We start from the raw sequence: 19,854 nt of genomic DNA, 5'->3' as shown, positions 1-19,854 counted from the left end.
GGTTACTGGGCTCTAGATGTGTCATATTGATTTAGCTCTTGTTGGTTGTGTTCTTATGCTGGGTTTTAGCCAACTGGTTATCCCTGCACAGGAGTGGTGAGGTGGGCTACCTTTGTTTGGACATTGGAAGTCAGGGGACAGTGTATGTCTCTGGGAAACTGGGCAGAGCATTCGAGGTGAAGAGGTCTAACTTGGATGTTCCTGGTGCAGAAGACCTGCTGAAGTTGGGTTTAATTATGGACAGAGAACGGAACTCAGGTGATGCCTTGCAGTAGAGCTCTGGGTTTTACTCTTTTTAGGGGTGGAGTTGAAACATGGTCTCACTAAACACAGCTCTGTTGATCCAGGAATCCACAGAGATCCATGTACATTTGCCTCCTAAGTGTTGAGATTCACATTGTGTGCCACCAGACTCAAGCTATAATTCTTTCCAGAACCATTAGGCTAGAGTTAGAAAGAACCACAAGAACTTATTTTTGAACCAGTTGATTATCCTGGTGAGGACTGTGCTCTCGATCAGTCTGAGAGAGTTCATTTAGGATCATCACAATTGTGTATGGGTATTTATTTTTAGGCATTAATGTTTGATAAATTACTGCCACCTTTGATTTGAAATATACAGGGAATAGAATAGTTCTACGTGAAGTAATTTGCTACAAATGAATATTTACTCTAGAATAGTCTCTAGCTTGGCCTCATAGAAATTGATGCTAACAATGAGTCTGATCATTATTATATGTAATGTCTTTCTATACTTGTAATAAAAGATATTTTGTTTTTATTCTCAGGAGAGTTTGTTGTTAAACATCAGAGGTCTTCGTCCTGGTAAGGTTTAACAATACATTAATACTAGGTGAATTCAAAGATAAGAAGCAAATTCTAGTTGGGAGTACTTTGAGACCTGTGTCTTACATGTCCCACAGTATTATGAATGTATGTTTAGCACGCTCAGGGTAGTTCATATGAACATGAACATTTCCAAGAACCAACTCACCAGTTTGGATAAAGAACCTTCTGGGATTAACTATGCACATTGATGTCCATCTAAGGTTCTTTGGCCTTTCAAAGCCTTACTGAATTCAATTTGTGAACTACGGCCCACTCTTGTAGTTATCATTTCAGATACTTTTCTTGTCTGAGAGCTTGCATAATTTGGGATGATTCTCAGTTATCAGTCCTTTCTACAGGATGCCAACACATTTCTTTCCTCCTTTGACACCAGCTGTACATGTAAAGGAATTTTTGGTGCAGCATCTTTCATAGACTTTGGAAGACACCCATGTTTTCCAGAATGCTCCATCCATCAATGATCTGTTCTCATGATCTGTTTTCAAGAGTAATGAATCCTTTGACTGCTAATATATTATCTGAATATACAGAGCTAAACGACACTGTGACTATTATTTATCTCTCTATCAAAGGGGCTTTTATCTTCTACATGAGATGGATATGAACATAGAGGTGAAGGTCCATCCATTCCTTTCCAGGATGCTAGGTTAGACAATGGTGTGGTAGACAATTAAAAGTTGTATTTCAAGCTAATTCTGTGCTCCTTAGGATTAATGACTTCCACAAGAGAGGACAACTATATTGTCCTCTTTATTTGGGCCGTGTATCAACAAAATATTCTCTAAACATTATTAAATTGCTTTTTGATTCCATGTTTGAAAATACCACAAATCCTCAAAACTAATGTCCAAAGTGAAGATTCAAAAATGTACAACTGTTCAAAGACTCCTTGCAAAATACACATGCTAACTTCTATTTGGAATTTTAAACAGTTCCACAGAAAACTGCAAATGTCCACTACGTTTTATTATTCTTTGCTCTTGTTATTACCTTATTGAGTTCGTAGAAATGCTTGTTTGGCATAGAAACGGGCAGATTGTTGTTTCAGGATTCATTCATGCATGAATTGCGACAAAGCAGCTTGAACATTACAAAAGCTATGATGGGTTTTTAGAGTTCTAGCAGCAACAGAAGTCTATTTGATCATCCACAAACAACCTCTAGGGTGGTAACACCATCATCAGTGAAATATGCACAAAGTATCCTGAGAGACAGTGATGTGCTGCTCCAGGGGCACAGACTGACATTGAGTCTGTAGATAAAACCATCAGTCAGTACAGCCTCCAAAACAAAGGAGGAAGTGGTACTAGTGTCTTTACATGTGTGAGTGTGTGTGTGTGTGTGTGTGTGTGTGTGTGTGTGTGTGTGTGTATCTGTATGGTTTTGTTGGTCTAAGTTTTCTGGGCTAAATTCTTCTCTTTCTTTCACATGAGGAAAAGTGATAAGGAAAGTGTCCCTAAACACAATCTATAGGTTGAAGAACAAATTAATAGATTTTTTTTTATAATTTACAATGTAATATAAATTAGGAAATTAAACAACAAAGAATTCAAAGCATTTGATTGGTGTTTTCTCTGAATATTAAATAACACTCTTAAAATACACCATAGTGAAGGAAGTCCACCAGAACAGCTAAAATCTATCCTGAAAACACCTTCCCATGATGATACAGGTAAGATTAAGAGTGAGTACTCTATTGATTCTATACATTCTATTATAAAAAGAGGTTTGTTCCTGCTAGAATAGTCACCAAGGAAATCAAATATGTGTGTAGTTGTATCCTTTCTTAATTTGCTTCCAAACATTTTTAGGATTCACGTTTAATTAAGGAATTGTTTCTAAAAAATTTCCAATTCCCATTATATCACCTGAAAGAGCTTTGTTTATTTAAAATGAACTACTGATGCATGTAGTGTCTTTTTATAAATAAAAAGATTTTTAACCTATTCCACAATATGTATCCTCTCGAATCACGTAACAGCAATTTGACTTTGTTATAAAATGGATCTTTACTTAGGTTTTCATAATAGATATATCATATTACTGGCTTCATATCACTACATGGGTCAGTGTCCATACATTGTGATCCTGTTGAAAAACAACAAAAATACAGTGTTCAATTACTTTCTTTATGTTTTGAGGACTAAATATCAGAGCAATCTGGATTTTTTCCTTCATAAAATTCCTCAATTTCAACATATTTGATAATTCATGTATTATCTCATGGTTATTTTTAGTTGTCTTCCATTTAATGTGAATATCTTGAAATAATAAATAACTGGCTCACTCAGAAACTTTTAAAAATAATGAATAGTGTGTGAGTTTTGTAGGGAGTGCTGGGGAATGAAAACTGCCATTCTAAGCATTCTGTGCAAGCAGCCTCCGTATGGGCTACTCTGACAGCACCTTTTTCCCTGTAGTTCTATTAATTACAAAAGATATAGTGATGCTTGGTTTATATGAGACAAGACATAATTTGTAGAAACAACTGCCACAGTAGAAAGAAAGTTGAGAGAAATCACATCGTTTTGTAGAACACAGCTTGGATGCATCCTATATTCAGTCTGAATATGATGCTTACAGTGGGAGAGACACCACAGAATTTATGCTTTCAGCAGCTGTCACCACAGCATCTCACACCTACTTTACCTTTGGAAAGCAGCAGCCAGAGAATAGTGTAGAGGAATCTAAAGGACCCTCTTCTCATAAGCATGAGGTGAAATAGTATTATTTATAATGGGGGGTGAGTTTCTTTTAAATAATTTCAGCACTGCAGTTTTCTTTGTGGTGATGAGGATTGACAGGGGCCTCACACATGCCTAGCATAAGGTCTACCATAGAGCCACTTTCTCAAGCCCATTTCCTCCATGCTTCTCTCCCTGGAGTCATTTTCAGTTTGCATAACTACCAAGAGGGTCTTTCCAGTAGCTATTGCCATAGGAGGCAATGGAAGTTGATGCTGAACTTCTTTGTACTGCACATGAGCTAGGGACCAATGCTAGAACTGAGGGCCTTTAGCTGCTTCCTCAGAAGATCTCAAGTAGAATAACGCACTGGTCTCTCTAGAGCTTTGTCACACTGGCAGCTGGAAATTCTTTGTAAAGGTCTTTGGGTCTCCTATTTTTGGCTATGTTGCAATGACAGTCACCATAGACTGAGCTTCCCTGTGCTAGGAATGAATCTTCTTCTTCAGTGAAGTAAGTTCAAGTCAACACTTGGAGAAGCCCCTTTCACTTCTGTATGAGATGAGAATGCTCACTTAGAGTTCTGCCAACATCCCTAGGGCAGAGACTACAAGCAGCCATGGCAACAAGATGCTATCCTGTTAATAATTCACTATGGTATAACAATTCAGGCTAAGATGACCCTTCTTGTGTCTGATAGTGCTCAGAATCATAGATATCTTGCCCGACAATTAATATAAGTAGTAACTTTTGATAAAATTTTCTCTTCCTAGTTTAACAATACAAGGAAGTGGAAAGGAAGAGTTCCCCATATATGTATTGCTTACCAATCGATATTCACTTTAAAGGCTTTTCATAAATGGTGTCACAGCATATAGGGGCACAAAATAGTAGCCTCATCCCACTATAATCATGTTTCCTACAACTGTTGTTTAATGACAGATTCGCCTCCCTCATTAAAAGCTAGTGAGAAAATTACAAGAAGAACACCAGTGAGGTAAGAATGTGTGCATTTCCAATACATTAATCTGTAGAAAATATAACCTTTGACACTGTCTTTGCCTGTGTGTAAGACAATGCCAGCTTCTTTATTTCTTCTACAATCACGAGCTGAATAATTATTTATAGAGCAAACCATGTTGAAATTAGTGAGTACCTCTCTCATACAGCATGAAATGCTGAAAAGAATCCAAGCCAGGAAGATGATCCAATGGATAAAATGCTTGCCATGCATGTGTGAGAATGGGAGTTTGGATGTGCAAAGTCCACATGAGGTCTGATGGTCTCATGTGCTACTGTATCCTGGGGCACTCATAGTGAGACAGGAGGTGGTGACAGAGACTCCCCTGAAGTTTACTGGATAGTTGGCCTGTGGTTTGCATTCATGAACAAGAGATCCATCCACAAAACTAAGACTGAAAGAAGGTTGCATGTTTTTTTTTTTTTCCTAAAGGCATCCTGACAAACCGTCCAGCTCTGCTGCTGTCAGAAGGTCTCAAGCTGAGATTGATCCAACTGCTTCTACCACTGCTGCTGACAGAGGGTCTCCAGCTGAGATTGATCCAACTGCTCCTACCACTGCTGCTGACACTGGGGCTCCAGCTGAGATGGATCCAAGTGCTCCTACCACTGCTGCTGACACTGGGGCTCCAGCTGACATGAATCCTACAGTTCACACCTCTGCTCCTGTCAGTGGGACTCCAGGTGACATGGATCCTACTGTTCAGACCACTGCTGGTGACACTGGGGCTCCTGCTGCCATTCATCCAACTGCTTCACAATGTCCTACTGAGCATGCAGAATTGAATGAAAAACGTGACTCAGAAACAGCTAGTGACACTGGGCCAGACTTCATAATCGATTTATCTATTTACAGGGAGCACGCAAGGGACACACCCCATGCTGACCCAGAGCCCATTCCTACATCCTCTTCCTGCTATTCCATAGATTCCACTGAATCAACTGACGGAAATCTTTTATCATTGCTTAAAGCAGAAGACAAATCTGAAAGTCTTTCTTCAGATGATGAATTCACCCTTGTTCCTGATATAGACGAATATGGGGCTCCAGCTGAGATGGACCCAACTGCTCCTACCACTGCTGCTGACACTGGGCCTCCAGCTGACATGGATCCTACAGTTCACACCTCTGCTCCTGTCAGTGGGGCTCTAGCTGACATGGATCCTACTGTTCAGACCACTGCTGCTGACATTGGGGCTCCTGCTGCCATTCATCCACCTGCTTCACAAAGTCCTACTGAGCATGCAGAATTGAATGAAAAACGTGACTCAGAAACAGCTAGTGACACTGGGCCAGACTTCATAATCGATTTATCTATTTACAGGGAGCATGCAAGGGACACACCCCATGCTGACCCAGAGCCCATTCCTACATCCTCCTCCTGCTATTCCATGGATTCAACTGAATCAACTGACAGAAATCTTTTATCATTGCTTAAAGCAGAAGACAAATCTGAAAGTCTTTCTTCAGATGATGAATTCTCCCTCGTTCCTGATATAGAGGAATATGTGGCCCCTAGTCAGGATGCTGAGGTTTTTTTTGATGCTCCCGAGTCTGTTGATCACACTGAGCATTGGAGAACCACTGTCAGACCGCCAGGTTTTCTTTTGGCACCAAACATGCTAAGGCTGCAGTCAAGGCCTTTCATTTGGTTCCAAACCCTTTTGTTTTCCATGATGACATGGATGAGGACTCCAGTTCGCCAAGTGTGGCCTAAAGCGAATGGAACTAACCGAGGTCCTCCCACTAATAGAAATGATGAACCAGGTATGTTAGACCACAGTAGTTGCTTAAAATCGATGAACTTTACTTTAGATAGAAAACTAGATCTCTTTGCTACTAATAATCATGACTTTCTGCTTCTATAGGGCTATTCAAGCATTACCTAAAACCAGAACAAAAATGTTTCCTTTTCTCAACTTCTTGCAAATACTTCACATAGTATAACAAAACCAGTTTAAACCAACACAACTGACCATCTAAAGTTGGTTGGTACATGGTTGTCTCCCATTATGGAATGAGAAAAAATTTTTCACTCCCAGTGTTTTTCACCTTGTGTTTTCTGAATGACCAAGCATAGAAATCTTTCTGATAAACATTAGTGTCTATCTATCTCTGTTCTTCTGAACTCTGACTTGGGATGATAGCTTCGGCCTAGAAACAAACATTCCAAAAGAAGCCACATCTGAGAATAAAATTAACAAAACAAGCCTCCACCTTCTCACTGTTTCTCATTACATTGATCCTGATGATAATGGCACTGATGCTGCTGATGCTGACCCTGACAATACCGCCAATGATGTGCTGATGATACTATTGATAATTCTTGCTTTTCTCCTAGTTGCTGCTGCAGCTGACCAGTACACCCTTGACTATGGGGCCAGGATGGACTGCTAAGAGAAGACACACTCTCTAACACAGAAGCTTATTATATATGTATATATAAATTTTAAAGTAAAATGTTTTAGCTGATAGTAGACTACAGTAAAAATTTGTGGCTGTATTGGAGTCTCAATTGTGCCATGTGATGTTTTCTGAAAAAAAAAATTGGTCATTTACTTTTATTTTTATTTTTTCCTTGTTTACATATTGCTTACTGCCCCCTCCCAGTCAGCCTCTCCTACAATCCTTTCCCCTTGTTACCCTCCCCTTGTCCTCTGGGTGGGTGAGGGCCACCTGGTTATCTCCCCACCCTGGAACAGGAAGTCTCTGTGTGGCTAGTTGCTTCCACTCCCACTGAGTCCACACAATGCAGTGCAGCTAGAAGAACATAACCCACATACAGGCAACAACTTTTGAGATCGCCCCTGCTCCAGTTGTTTGGGGCCCATAGGAAGACCAAGCTGCACATCTGTTACCTATGTGCATGGAGGCTTAGCATCAGCCTGTGTGTGTTCTTTGGTTGGTGGTTCATTCTCTGAGAGCCCCGAGGTTCCATGTTAGTTGATTCTGTTGTTCTTCCTGTGAAGTTCTTGTCCCCTTAGGGACTGTCATCCTTCTTCTTATTCTTCCATAAGAGTTTCCAAGCTCCATCCAATGTTAAGCTGTGGTGTCTACGTCTGGCTAAGTCAGCTGCTGGCTGGATCCTCTCCTAGGACAGCATGTGCTAGACTCCTGTCTACAAGCATAAGAGAGTATCATTACTAGTGTCATGGACAGTTGCTTGTCCATGGGATGGGTCTCCACTTGAGCTGGTTGTTGGTTGGCTGTTCCCTCAGTCTCCACTCCATCCCTTGTTCCTGAATTGCTTGTAGACAGGAAAACTTTTGGGTTGAAAGTTTTGTGAGTGGGTTGGTGTCACTATTGCTTCATTGGGGTTCCTGCCTAGCCAGAAAAGGCAGCCTCCCCAGGCTCCATATCCCCAGTGCTGTGAGTCACAGCTAAGCACACTCACATTGATTCTTGTGTGCCTCCCCTCTCCCAGCTCTCTGTCTCTTCCTGAAGTTGTGCCCTCCCTTACCACCCCATCAGTTGCAGATTTCCATTCATCATCATGGCTCCTGCCTCTCCCCACACTGAATCCTAAAACCCCCTTCTCCCTTTTTATCTCCTTTCCCACCCAGTTCCCTCCATCGATCTGCCTTCCATAACATTCCATAGAATCAAACATCCTTTCTTGTGCCCATCTTCCTGTCCAGCCTTCTTGGGTCTTTGGAAGGTAGCATGGACATCCTGTATTTTATGGGACACATTCTGAGAGGGGAGAGGTCATGCATTGGCTCTTTTTCACTGAGCCACTGGATTATATTCCTGCTTTAGGCTCCTGGGTATATGTGATGTGCATAACTTAAGAAAGCAGCTCCTAGGCCTTGTATAAGGAAAGCAAAACAAACAACTTCAGTTAGTTTATCAATACTTTTCCATTGTCTCTTTTAAAACACTGTTTTGGATACTTTAACATGATTTAGTTTAAAAATTACAATCATTTTCTTCTTTGTTTATGCTTAAATTTTGTAGATTTATATATAGAAGTCTTTGGCTACTGTGTATTTTCTATGCACCATGTGCTAGAAATGGAGTGCTCAATCCTTTGGAACTGGAGTTATAGACAATTGTGAGCTGCCATATGGGAGCTAGCAATCAAAACTGAATGCTCTACAAATAAAACTAGAGCTCTTACCTACCGAGCCAGCTTTCCATAATATTTATGTTATTTATACTATGTTATACATAATATGGAAAATTTTATCATAAGATCTCTTGTCAATTTTAAGGCAAAAAAGATCACTAAGAAATATTAGATCAATGTGATCCATGTTTCCTAATAGAACAAACAAAGACATTTTGAACTGGAACTATGACCCTGCTCCCCTGTACTCAACTTGAGTACATGTTGTGTGTGTGTTGATACACATGTGAAGGACAGAGACTGACATTGTCTTCCCCTCATTTTCCTGTGCCCCACACATGTGGAACTAAGTGTGTGGTGGTCATAGGAGTCACCACTTGACAGTTCTCTCCTGCCACATTGTGGGTCCTAGGGACTGAGCTCAGGCCACCAGGCCTCCCTGTGAGTTCCACTCTGTGCTCCCTCAGTTTTGGGGACACATTCACTCATGCTGATTTTCAGCCACTGTAGCATCATGGATCAGACCACTAACTAACTTTGTTTTGTTTGTTTGTTTGTTTGTTTGTTTGTTTGTTTGTTGTTGCTTTTGGCGTTTTGTGAGTTTTTATTGGATGTTTTATTTATTTACATTTCAGATGTTATCCTCTTACCCTACTGCCCCTACTTAGAAACCCCTAATCCTGCCCCAGTCCTGCTGCTTCTATGAGGGTATGCACCCATCCATCCATCCACTACCCCCTTTCTGCCCTCAAATTCCCCCACACTGGGGCATCCCGCCTTCACAGTATCAAGGACCTCCTCAGGTACCAATGCCTGACAAGGCCAGCCTCTACTACATATACAGCTGGAGCCATGGGTCCCTCCATGTGAAATGGTGCTGGTCCAACTGGAGGTCAGCATGTAGAAGAATGCAAATCGATCCATTCTTATCTCCTTGTACAAATCTCAAGTCTAAGTGGATCAAGGACTTTCACATAAAACCAGATACACTGAAACTAATAGAAGAGTAGGTGGGGAAGACCCTCAAATACATGGGCACAGGGGAAAAGTTCCTGAACAGAACACCAATGGCTTATGCTCTGAGATCAAGAATTGACAAATGGGACCTCAGAAAATTGTAAAGCTTCTTTAAGGCAAAGGATATTGTCAATAGGACAAAATAGCAACCAACAGATTGGGAAAAGATCTTTACCATTCCTACATCTGATAAAAGGCTAATATACAAAAAAACTCAAGAAATTAGACCCAGACCATCAGATAAACCTATTTAAAAATGGAGTACAGAGCTAAACAAAGATTCTCATCTTAGGAACCTCGAATGGCCAAGAAGCACCTAAAAAATATTCATGTTGCTGGAGAGATGGCTCAGAGGTTAAGAGCACTGACTGCTCTTCCAGAGGTCCTAAGTTCAATTCCCAGCAACCACATTGTGGCTCACAACCATCTGTAATGGGATCTGATGCCCTTTTTTGGTGTGTGTCAAGAAAGTGACAGTGTACTCACATTCTTAAAGTAAATTAATAAATCTTTAAAGAAAAAAAAAAGAAAAAAGAAATGTTCATTCTGAATCATCAGGGCAATGCAAATCAAAACAACCCTGAGATTCCACCTCATACCAGTCAGAATGGGTAAGACCAACAACTCAGGTGACAGCAGATGCTGGCAAGGATGTGGAGAAAGAGGAACACTCCTCCATTGTTGGTGGGATTGCAAGCTGGTACAATAACTATGGAAATCAATCTGGTGGGTCCTCAGAAAATTGAACATTGTATTACCTGAGGACCCAGTTATGCCATTCCTGGGCATATACACAAAAGATGCTCCAACATAAAACAAGGACACATGCTCCACTATGTTCATAGCAGCCTTATTTATAATAGCCAGAAGCTGGAAAGAACCCAGATGTCCTTCAACAGAGGAGTGGATAGAAAAAAGTGGTACATTTACACAATGGAGTACTCAGCTATTAAAAACTATGAATTCAAGAAATTCTTAGGCAAATGGATGGAACTAGAAAATATCATCCTGAGTGAGGTTTACCCAGCCAAAAAAGAGCACACATGATTTGCACTTACTGATGAGTGCATATTAGCCTAAAAGCTTAGAATACCCAAGATATAACTCTCAGACCACATGAAGCTCAAGAAGAAGGAAGGCCAAATATGGGTGCTTTGGGTCTTCTTAGAAGGAGTAACAAAACACTCAAGGGAGCAAATATGGAGACAAAGTGTGGAATGGAAACTGAAGGAGAGGCTGTCCGAAGAACTGCCCCACTTGGGGATCCATCCCATATACAGTCACCAATGGCAAACACTGTTGTGGATGCTAAGAAGTGCTTGCTGACAGGAGTCTGATATAGCTGTCTCCTCAGAGGCTCTGCCAGAATCTGACAAATACAGAGGGGGGTGCTCACAGCCAACCATTGGACTGAGCATGGGGACCATTCACTAACTTAAGTGTGCTCTGAAGTAACTGGCAGGGTCCAGTGGAGACCACATAACTTGTATGGATGTTGATCTTTTGCCTAGTTGATTCCTCAACCATAAGAGAAGCTCTGTAGGTAGTTCCCCATTGTCTAGCATAGTTCATATTCCTAGAACAATGGCACATGTCATCTCTGCGCAGATATTGGATGAAAGGAGAGTGTGTGGACACTGCCCTGACATGTTACGTCCAGTGCCAAGCAGCAGGCTGGCCTTTGCCTAACTCTCCTACCCTGCAGTTTCTCATTTGCCTGTGCTCTACTTCACCACATATAAGTCCTCATGATACCATAGTTAGAAAGTATCACTGGAGCTAAATCCTCAGCAATGTGCCTCATGCTGCGATGGTAGTCATGAATATTTAGTGAGACAATAATGTAATGTATATTATCTATACATAAGAAACATCACTCGAGACAATTTACAAGCTTGTTAGTGTTCATTGAAAACCTGGTGTTTGCAAAGAAATATGTGAACTTTATGCCAAAGCAAAAGATAGTAAAAATAGAGAGACAATCAAAGCTCCCTGGAGCATGAACAGAAAACAAGATTCCACTAAGACAATCAGATGAGTGAAACATAGAAGGTTTTGTGTGTGGATACTTCAGAGTGAGAGTCACAGAGACAATTCAAAGAAGGCTGAGCATACTGAGCTAGGTCTAACCTTAACTATTACAATGGGTGTGACTTTAATGTGGCTTCATAAAGTGCATGCAGGGGGGGAAACAAGATCACATTAGGGTAGAATGTTCTTACTGCAGCTTTGCACTGGCTCCTTGCCAGGCCGACCTTTGTAGGAGGAGCTAAGGTGGGAGGAATAAGAAAAGGAAGAGGAGGAACTAGGGAGAGCAGAGATGTAGAAGCGATGGAGAACCATGCATGTGTGGAGAGCAGTCGTGAGTAACAACTTTTATTTAGGTTAGCTAATTATGAAACAACTCTCTTTGTATGGGCATATTGTTTTTGAGCACTACTAAATATATAAGCCTTTGATTAATCTTTAATCATTAGAGTCCCTTTTTTTTTTTTTTTTAAACTGGGCCCGCATGTATGGTGGGATGGTCTGGGCAATGCCCAGCCTTGTGGAGACAGCCTGGAAGATTGACAGAGCCATCTCCCATGCTGGCTTCTCGTGGGTGGCAGGGCTGGTTTTTCTGGCTGTCAGTTTCTAGCTGCACCGTGCATGTGCCCTCCGGCCACAGAACATGGTGGCTGAGCTAGGCAGAGCCACTGCAGCTTAAATAGTTGGCTTGACTGGTGGCCACTTTTTAAATAATTGCTACAACAGACCTTTCTTCTTTAAGTTCACTTGGATGGGCTACATTCATTTTCCTACACAAGGTTTTGATGTTCTTTGCCTGGAACATACTCTTTTGTCTCTTTCCCCTGATTCATACAAGTTTCCTTTAAGTTCTCCTTAGAAACATTACTCCTTCAAAAATAAACTCCCTGGATCTACTCTATTCCTCTCACACCAATAACCACTGACTTTATTCTGCCTGGCCAGCTTTTCTTTACAAAACTTCCTGGGATATTTATCATAGCTGTAATTATAGGTAGTTACAATGTATTTTTAATCTATTGTTTATAATCTTAATGTTTTTATCCCTTTCTGATGGCTATCCCAGCAGGCCCACTGATGTCCACATCCTAAAATTCCCTAATGGAACTAAATTCCAGTATACTTGGTCAAGCTGATTGTACACTGGAGAGTCTTTTAAAAGTGGAGGGTCAGTCCTACAAAAACTGAAAATCAAGGGAACTAAATCGTTTTCTGACAGCAGTTTACAGAAGTAAATGGTGGTGGAAACTTTAGAAGATGCTAAGACATCTCAAAACATTCCACTTTGAATAGTAAACAGAGTTTTGTCTTCTGAATTCTGAAGTTCACACTTTTTACCTGACTGCCACCATTCTTTATCCTGTAGGAGAGTGAGGTCCACCTAATTTCTTCTCTATCATGCTTACTGATCAAGAAAACAGCTCTGTCTTGTTAAATTCCCTATGTCTATGAGTCTAGAACAAGTTTGTTGTTTCTTTGGTTGCAAATACTCCATCCTCTAACACTCCTATGCAACTCTGAGATTTTCTGTGTACTTTTAAAATTGATCCTATAGTATTTTATCCTTTAAATATTTTAGGACTGGAGATATGGCTCAGTAGTAAAGCCACTGACTAACGGCTCTTCTTCAAGACCTGAGTCCAATATCTAGCTCTACATGGTAGCTAACAACTGTCTGTAAGTACAGTTTGAAGGAGAGCCAGCATCCTCTTCTCAATTCCATAGGCACTACATTCATGTGGTACACAGAAATATGTGCAGACAAAATGTTCATACAGGTCAAAAATCAAAATAATAAACAAAAGTTATTTATCCATGTGTGTCTGTGTTTGCCACCTATGTTACATCTATGTGACATTACCGTGTCACAGTGTAATCATCTTTTGTTTCCTTCCATGGCAATTGGAGCTCTTCAAGATGGCGATATGTCCCAGGTCAGACTTTCTGGCCCCTGAATTTTTCAATTAAAAATGGGGTACAAAGCTAAGCAGAGGATTCTCAACAGAGGAATCTCAAATGGCCAAAAAGCACTTAAAGAGAACTTCAAAGTTTTTAATTGTCTTGAAAATGAGAATCAAAATGACCCTTTACACTCCATTTACACTCCTTAGAAGAGCTAAATCCAAAAGCTCAATGATAGTACTTGTTGGTAAGGATGCAGAGTACAGGAAACATTTTACATTGTTTCTAAGAGTGGAAACTAGTACAATCAATTAGAAAATCAATTTGGAGGTTTCTCAGAAAACTGAAGATAATTTTCCCTTAAGACCCAGCTATACCACTTCTGGGCATATACACAAAACCTACTATAACCTACTATACAACAGGGACACTTGCTCAACTATGTTCATAGCAGCTGTGTTCATAATAGCCAGAAACTGGAAAGAACCCAGATACCCCTCAAACAAAGAATGAATAAAGAACATGTGGTACATCTGCACATTGGAATACTATTCAGCTATGAAAAACTAAGACATCATGAATTTTGTAGGCAAATGGATGGAAATTGAGAATATCATCCTGAGTTTAATAACCTTCACCCAAAAAGACATGCATTGTATGTACTCACTTATAAGTGGATATTAGCCATAAAATACAGGATACTCATGGTGCACTCTATAGACTCTATAGATGCTAAACAAGAGGAAGGCTCAAGAGAGAATACTTAATTTTCACTTAGGAGGGAGAATAAAATAGTCATAGGAGGAAAATGGAAGGAGGAAACTGGGTAGGAGAGGGTTAGGAAGAGGAATGTGGAAGGGGTTCAGTATAAGATGTGAGTAGAGATGGCCAGAGAGCCAGGAGAATGAATGGGAATCTACAGCTGGCATGTGTGTATGCATGTGTGCCTGTGTGCCTGTGTGCATGTGCGTGCATGTGTGTGTGCATGCGTGTGTGTGTGTGTGTGTGTTTATGTGTTTGTGTTTGTAGGGTGGGGGCATCTTGAGGATGTGCCAGAGATCTGGGTTGGTGGGGGCTTCCAGCATAAATAGTGGTGGCATTAGCTGATACTCATACACTGGAGGTATGGAAGCTGAAGAGGCCATCTTCTGTTGCTAGGCAGGAACTCCACTAGAAGGATAAGGACACCAACTCTCAAAAGGACACAAATTTATCCAAATTTGACTCCAAATTTATCCTTCCTACAAAAAAATGCAGGGACAAAGATGGTGAAGAGACTGAGAGAATGGGCAACAAATAATAGGCCCAACTTAGGCCCCATCCCATGGGCAAGCCCCTAACACTATAAATGATACTTTGTTATGCTTGGAGACAGAAGAATAGCTTAACTGTCCTTTGGCAGATTTCAACCAGCAGCTGAAGAAGATTCAAAAACCCACAGGGAAACATTGGATGGTGCTCAAAGACTCTTATGGAAGAGTTGGGGGAATGATTGAGGACCCGGAAGTGGGATAACAACTACACAGGAATACCAACAGAGTTACTAACCTGAACCTTTGGAGCCTCTCAGATTCTGAACTACCTATCAAAGAGCATCCATAAAGCAGACCTAGGCCCCACACATATGTAGCAGATTTGCAGCTTAGCTTTCATTTCAGACCATAGAAGTCAAGTGGGAACTGTCCTATTGTGGAGAGATGTTTCTGATGATGAACATCATGAATTTTTTCTAATAGCTTTATAAAAAGCAATCTAGGGAATGGAAGAGAAAGTCTCAACTCTCAACATCTACGCTCCAAATGAAAGGGCACCCACATCCATAGAAGAAACTTTACTAAAACTCAAAATACGCCGGGCGGTGGTGGCGCACGCCTTTAATCCCAGCACTTGGGAGGCAGAGGCAGACGAATTTCTGAGTTCGAGGCCAGCCTGGTCTACAGAGTGAGTTCCAGGACAGCCAGGGCTACACAGAGAAACCCTGTCTCGAAAAACCAAAAAAAAAAAAAAAAAAAAAAAAAACCTCAAAATACACATTGAACCCCACACTGTAACAGTGGGAGACTTCAACACCCCACTCTCATTGATGAACAGGTCATTGAAACAGAAACTAAACAGAGAAACAGTGAAACTAAAAGAGATTATGAACCAAATTGATTTAACACATATCTACACAACATTTCCCCCTAAAACGGAAGAATACACCTTCTTCTTAGCACCTCATGGTGCCTTCTCCAAAATCAACCATATAATTGGTCACAAAACAATCCTCCACTGATACAAAGAAGATTGAAATAATTCCATGCATCCTATCAGATCACCATGGCCTAAAGCTGGTCTTCAAAAACAACAGAAAGCCCACATTCACATGGAAACTGTACAACTCTCTACTCAATAACAACTTGGTCAGAGAAGAAATAAAGAAAGGAAATTGAAGACTCTCAAGCTGATAAGCAACTTCAGCAAAGGGGCCAAATATAAAATTAACTCAAATAAATCAGTAGCCTTCCTTTATACAAATGATAAACAGGCTGAGAAAGAAATTAGGGAAACAACTCCCTTCACAATAGCCACAAACTTTATGTTAATAAAGTATCTTGGTGTAACTCTAACAGAACAAGTGAAAGACCTGTATGACAATAACGTCAAGTCTCTCAAGAAAGAAATCGAAGAAGATCCCAGAAAATGGAGAGATCTCCTACGTTCATGGATTGGCAGAGTTAATATAGTAAAAATCACCACCCTACAAAAGAAAATTTACAGATTCAATGCAATCCCCATCAAAATCTCAACACAATTCTTGAAAGACATGGAAAGAGCAATTCTCAAATTCATCTGGAAAGGGAAAAAAAAAAAAAAAACAGAATAGTGAATACAATTCTTAACAATATAAAAACAGCTGAGGGAATCACCATTCCTGACCTCAAGCTATACTACAGAGCAATAATGATAAAAACTGCATTTTATTGGTACAGAGACAGACATGCTGATCAATGAAATAGAATTGAAGATACAGAACTAAAACCACACACTTACAGACACTTGATCTTTGACAAAGATGCCAAAAATATACAACGGTAAAAAAGAAACACCTTCAATAAATGGTGCTGGTCTAAATAGCTGTCTATATGTAGAAAAAATGAAAATAAACCCATATTTGTCACCTTGTACAAAGGTCAAATCCAAGTGGATTAAAGAGTTCAACATAAAACCAGATACACTGAATCTAATAGAAGAAAACGTGGGGAAAAGCCTTGAACTCATTGGCACAGAGGGAAATTTCCTAAACAGAACTCCAATGGCTTGTGCTCTAAGATCAAGAATTGATAAATGGGACCTCATGAAACTACAGAGCTAGCCGGGCAGTGGTATCGCACACCTTTAATCCCAGCACTTGGGAGGCAGAGGCAGACAGATTTCTGAGTTCGAGGCCAGCCTGGTCTACAGAGTGAGTTCCAGGACAGCCAAGGCTAACAGAGAAACCCTGTCTCAGAAAGAAAGAAAGAAAAGAAAAGAAAGGAAAAGAAAAGAAAAGAAATGAAACGAAACTAGAAAGTTTCTGTAAGGCAAAGGACATAGTCAATAAGACAAATCGGCAACCTACAGATTGGAAAAAATCTTCACTAGCCCACATCCAATAGAGAGCTAATATCCAAAATGTATAAAGAACTCAAGAAACTAACCACTTAAAAACCAAACAACCCAATCACAAAATGGGGTATAAAACTAAACCGAGATTTCACAACAGAGGAATCTTGAGTGGCTGAGAAGCACCTAAATAAATGTTCCAAGTCCTTAGTGATCAGAGAAATACAAATCAAAATGGCCCTGAGAGTCTCACCTTACACCAATCAGAATGCCTAAGGTCAAAACCTCAGGTGACAGCACATGTTGGCAAGGATGTGGAAAAAGAGGAACTTCTCCATTGCTGGGGGGGTTGCAAGCTAGTAAAAGCACTGTGGTAATCAATCTGGAGGTTCCTCAGAAAATTGGAAATAGATCTAAGTGAAGACCCAGCAATACCACTTTTGGAAACATATCCAAAAGATGCCCCAACAGGCCACAGGGGCAGGTGTTCCACTATGTTCATAGCAGCCTTGTTTGTGATAGCCAGAAGCTGGAAACAACCCAGATGTCCCACGACAGAAGAGTGGATATAGAAACGTGGTTTATCTACACAATGGAATACTACTCAGCTATTAAGAAAGAGGACGTCCTAAGTTTTGCAGACAAATGGATGGAACTAGAAAATGTCATCCTGAGTGAGGTAACTCAGACCCAAAGGGATATGCATGATATGTGCTCACTAATAAGTGGATATTAGCCAAAATAAAAAAAGTACAGAATACCCAAAATATAAGCCACAAAACTCAAAAAGGTCAATAAGCTGAAGGGTCCAAGTGAGGATTCATCAGTCCCACTTGGGAGGGAAAAGAAAGCAATCACAAAAAGGGAAGAAGGGGGGACCTGGGAGGGAAAGTGGACTAGGATGGGGAAGAGGGGAACCTGATCTGGTATTGGGTGACGGAAAAGGACTGAAGCCCTGAGGGCCAGCAGGAAGAGTGGAAACAGGCAACAGGAGGTAGGAGGTGGAGGGACTCTCCAGAATGGGACAGAGACCTGTGAGGTGAGAGATACTCAGGACTTGAAGGGGGGAATCTTAGATGAACTGGTTGACAGTAGGGAGGGGGAACTTACAGAGCCCACCTCCAGCAGAAAGACTGGGCATCAAATGAGGGAGGGTGTTGCCATCCCACAGTCAAAACTCTGACCCATAATTGTTCCTGACTGAAAGAACTGCAAGAATGGAAATGGAGAGGAGCCTGAGGAAAAGAAGGTCCAGCAACAGGCCCAAAGTAGGATCCAGCTCAAGGGGAGGTCCCAAGGCCTGACACTACTACTGAGGCTATGGAGCACTCACAAAAAAGGACCTATCATGACTGACCTCTGAAAGACTCAACAAGCAGCTGGAAGAGTCAGATGAAAATATTTGCACCCAACCAATGAACAGAAGCTGCTGACCCCTGTGGTCGAATTGGGGGAACGTTGAAAGAAGCTAAGGAGGAGACCCTGTAGGAGGACCAACAGTCTCAATTAACCTGGACCTCCAAGATCTCTCAAACACTGGACCACCAACCAGGCAGCATACACCAACTGATATGAGGCCCCCAACACATATACAGCAGAGGACTGCCAGGTCTGGGTTTAGTCAGAGAAGATGTACCTAATCCTCAAGAGACTGAAAGTCCCAAGTAGTTTATAAGTCTAGTGGGGTAAGGGGTGAAGGGTGGGGACATCTTTGTAGAGATAGGGTGGCTGGGAAGCAGTATGGGATGTGGAACAGTTGGAGGGTGGACCAGGGTAGGGGAATAAAATCTGAAAAAAATAAATAAATAAATAAAATATTTTTTAAAAGAAAGAAAATATTCAAAAAAAATTATATATATATATACATATATATATATATATATATATATATATATATATATATATATATATATTCCATGATGGGTAAGGAAGGCATTCTTGTCAGAACAACCTAAGACAGGCTCAGTCTTGTTAATGAAATAAAAAGGGGAAGAGGCAGAGGGCCTTTGGGGCTGCTTGGCAAGAATCTGACATGGACCCAAGACAAGGAAATAGGCTGCTTGGCAGGAATATGACATTGGCCAAGGACAGGAAAGTGGGCTCCAGGCAAGAATATGACATTAGGCTAGAACAAAGAAGTAATTTCAGGCAGGAATCTAAATATTAGGCTAGAACAAAGAAGTAATTTCAGGCAAGAATCTGAATTTTAGGCTAGAACAAGGAAGTAGGCTTCAGACATGAAAATGACTTTGGGGTAGGACAGGGACATTGGCTCAGATATTTTGGTCATCCTGTTAAGCCCTTAGAAACAAAGATCACAGGAATGTTCACGGAATTTTGTTTATTGCCTTGCTTGTTCTTTGACTATTTGTGTTTATTGTCTTGCTTGTTCCTTGACTATTTGCATCTATTGTATTGCTAATCCCTCAACCTAGAACTGACCTTAATACTTGCATGTAATTAAAATGGTATGAAAGCAAAAAGGAAGAGGGGGGATAGGATAGGGGGTTTTTAAGGAGGGGAAATGGGGAAAGGGGGTAGCATCTGAAATGTAAATAAATAAAATATTTAATAAAAAAATACTCACATCCAAAAAAAAGAAAAGACAATGTACTGTACCTACCTACATATATACATACATACATATATAAATATATATTTGAAAATTGCAAATACTTCAGAAACTCTGTAGCATTTATT

General features: G+C 40.6%; 1 protein-coding gene across 1 annotated transcript in view; it reads left to right on the top strand.

The window, feature by feature from the left end:
- The window catches only part of LOC143434710 (uncharacterized), a 29,493-nt gene extending 22,466 nt beyond the window's left edge, over window positions 1-7,027 (top strand). Inside the window, exons 6-10 of the mRNA XM_076914259.1 lie at window positions 789-825; window positions 2,460-2,521; window positions 4,476-4,530; window positions 4,987-6,320; window positions 6,895-7,027. Coding sequence (XP_076770374.1) covers window positions 789-825; window positions 2,460-2,521; window positions 4,476-4,530; window positions 4,987-6,320; window positions 6,895-6,950 — 1,544 coding nt within the window. The 3' untranslated portion in view covers window positions 6,951-7,027. The remainder of the gene's footprint in view (window positions 1-788; window positions 826-2,459; window positions 2,522-4,475; window positions 4,531-4,986; window positions 6,321-6,894) is intronic.
- The last annotated feature ends 12,827 nt before the right edge of the window (window positions 7,028-19,854 follow it).

The sequence above is a fragment of the Arvicanthis niloticus genome, chromosome 16 (genome assembly GCF_011762505.2).
Source record: "Arvicanthis niloticus isolate mArvNil1 chromosome 16, mArvNil1.pat.X, whole genome shotgun sequence".
Classification (NCBI taxonomy): Eukaryota; Metazoa; Chordata; class Mammalia; order Rodentia; family Muridae; genus Arvicanthis; species Arvicanthis niloticus.
The sequence above is the reverse complement of the archived record's forward strand: the minus strand, read 5'-3'. Positions and strand labels throughout refer to the sequence as shown.